The sequence below is a fragment of the Cryptomeria japonica genome, chromosome 8 (assembly GCF_030272615.1).
Source record: "Cryptomeria japonica chromosome 8, Sugi_1.0, whole genome shotgun sequence".
Taxonomy (NCBI): Eukaryota; Viridiplantae; Streptophyta; class Pinopsida; order Cupressales; family Cupressaceae; genus Cryptomeria; species Cryptomeria japonica.
The window spans coordinates 647,456,910-647,459,174 of NC_081412.1; the positions used below are offsets into that span (position 1 = coordinate 647,456,910).

At 34.8% G+C, this 2,265-nt stretch overlaps 1 protein-coding gene across 1 annotated transcript; it reads right to left on the reverse strand.

The window, feature by feature from the left end:
- Nucleotides 1-1,091: 1,091 nt before the first annotated feature.
- Nucleotides 1,092-1,892, reverse strand: LOC131069294 (blue copper protein). The gene is made up of 2 exons (XM_058004652.1): nucleotides 1,693-1,892; nucleotides 1,092-1,583 (listed from the first exon to the last, which is right to left on the reverse strand). The coding sequence occupies exons 1-2, from the start codon at nucleotides 1,862-1,864 to the stop codon at nucleotides 1,201-1,203; spliced, it is 555 nt and encodes a 184-aa protein (XP_057860635.1). The 5' UTR covers nucleotides 1,865-1,892; the 3' UTR covers nucleotides 1,092-1,200.
- Nucleotides 1,893-2,265: the final 373 nt, after the last annotated feature.

The window sequence follows — 2,265 nt, forward strand, 5'->3', positions numbered from 1 at the left end:
GAAAATGGTCTGATTAACATGAAACAACACCAAATAAAACAAAAACCCAACTTTGACCAATGTGAGCATAAGGGTGCTCCAAGGGTGCTCCTCCACAAAGATTATATAAGATTGCAATAACTCGCATGATTATTTGGTAGTTGCCATATGATCTTGTTGTAAATGTCAATCTATATATGTGAATCAGTTTTTTGTGTTGTGAATCATCATATGCAACTACTAACATTAAGGGAGGATGTTAACTAATATATTTAATATAGTAAATAGATTTAATAAAATTATCAGGCATAATGGTTGTGAGATTAATTTGGTAACATTAGGTGTCAATGTTAGTATATAAACTCGGTATATAGATAAACTAAAAATATTAAGATTAATTGTTGTGATAGTAAACAAGTAACAAATAATCTTCTTCATCTTTTCACAAAAGTCTTATGTGAGACCCAAATTTATTTAGTGTAGAAGTCTTTTAGAATTGAGACAAATCATATGATTATTTTATGATTCTCTTCCAAGAAAATAAATTGTAAATGTCACCCTTTATGCTACTTAATTCTTCATATATAATCTTTAATATTAAAAATGAAGTGCTAAGATATTTAATACAATAAATCGATAAAATAAAATAATTATAGACGCTTTTAGCTATTCGGAAGTCATACAATCAGAAACCGTGCCGACTTATAAAGAAATCATGCCCCCAATGACCGAAGGCGTGAGCCAGCATGGAATTGAAATTAATTCTTTCTAGACTAAGAAACTGAATTTCTATGATATTTAATATGAGTAATTCAGATATATTAATGATTTTAGATTTTGGTATTATAATATGATATCCACTGCATAATGTTTTTGATTTCGTTTTGCAATTTAGAAAGATATTCTATAACTGTATATTTAATTAACCTGTTATAGGAAAAATGACCGCCAGTTTCATCAATTGCATCTCCATTTCTGTAAGAAATATATTTTGTGATATTTTTTAGATTTTTCCAAGATATATATGCTACTGCTAGTGTATTTATGACAATTGAAAGTGAAATGAAAACAACAGACCAGAACAAAACTCGAATGTAAATCAGTAGGTTGCCATTCATGTTATTATTAGCTTATTTAGAGAAAAATAAACAGATGTAATGTCAGAATCCTGGATCCCCAAATCTTAATATTAGAAACATAGACAGAGAAAAATAGGTCCTGTCAATGCCATGGAAGCCATGTGGGAAGGATAGAATCGGGAGCAGAAGCGGGAGAAGAATCAGGAGAAGCAGCAGGGATTCCGTCAGTTGTTTGTGCGGGAGCAGGAGAGGGAGTAGTGATTCCGTCAGTTGTTTGTGCGGGAGCAGGAGAAGGAGCAGGAATTCCGGCAGGTTTTTTCACAGTGATTTTAAGTTTCATGCCGCTTTCACAGTGACCGGGCGTTCCACAAATAAACCACATATCTCCTGGGGCACTCAAAACAATTTTATCGCTTCCGCTTTCATAAACTCCCATGTTCGGATCGATAACACAGTTCGTATAGCCTGTTCTGCTTACTCTCACCACATTATGATTGCCCATCTCACTGTTAAAGTACTTAAACACTGCTTTCAAAACCAGAACAATAACATTAGAAAAATCAAAATTCGAAGGCAATAAAACTTAGCATCAATGAATGAGACATGAAGACTACTAAGTCTAGAATGAAATTACCGAGCGTATCTCCAACATAGAATGTTTTGCCTGATGCCCACTTCTGATAATCATAGTCCAACGTCCAACCTGCTTCGTCTCCCACAGTGTATACCTTTGTAGCCTGGCATGTCATCAGAAGTGATAAGAGAGAACCCACAGCAAACAATACACCAGCCGTTCCCATTGCCATTGCCTTACTTGCAAATTACCTTGTAATCAAGGTGTTACAGATGAGATGAGATGTAGTTGATATGGGGCTATATATAGTTGATATTTTGCATGTAGAGTTCCCATGCAGCTTCATTCCTTAAATATTGCAATTGACGTGCTTTGATTTGATTCGAAAACTTGGCAAGCAAATAACTCCCAAATAAATTTGCCCATGCCCTATGTTACATGTGTAACATAGACAGCGTCCGTTAGGGTTTCCTTTGACTTAATAGCATAAGCGTTATGGAAAAAAGTGCACTCATGTTTCCCACGCAACATACGATGCCAATTTTAGCAAACCACTTGATAAGCAGCTGAAAACATTGGTGGAGAGTGTCCGTTGGTGTGATTTAATTAAGTGCACTGTTGATTGTGTATTGA

Coding starts and splice junctions, on each gene's coding strand:
- LOC131069294 (XM_058004652.1), bottom strand. CDS start 1,864: ATGGCAATGGGAACGGCTGGTGTATTGTTTGCTGTGGGTTCTCTCTTA. Junction 1,584..1,692: donor CTATGTTGGAGATACGCTCG/GTAATTTCATTC, acceptor TTTTGAAAGCAG/TGTTTAAGTACTTTAACAGT.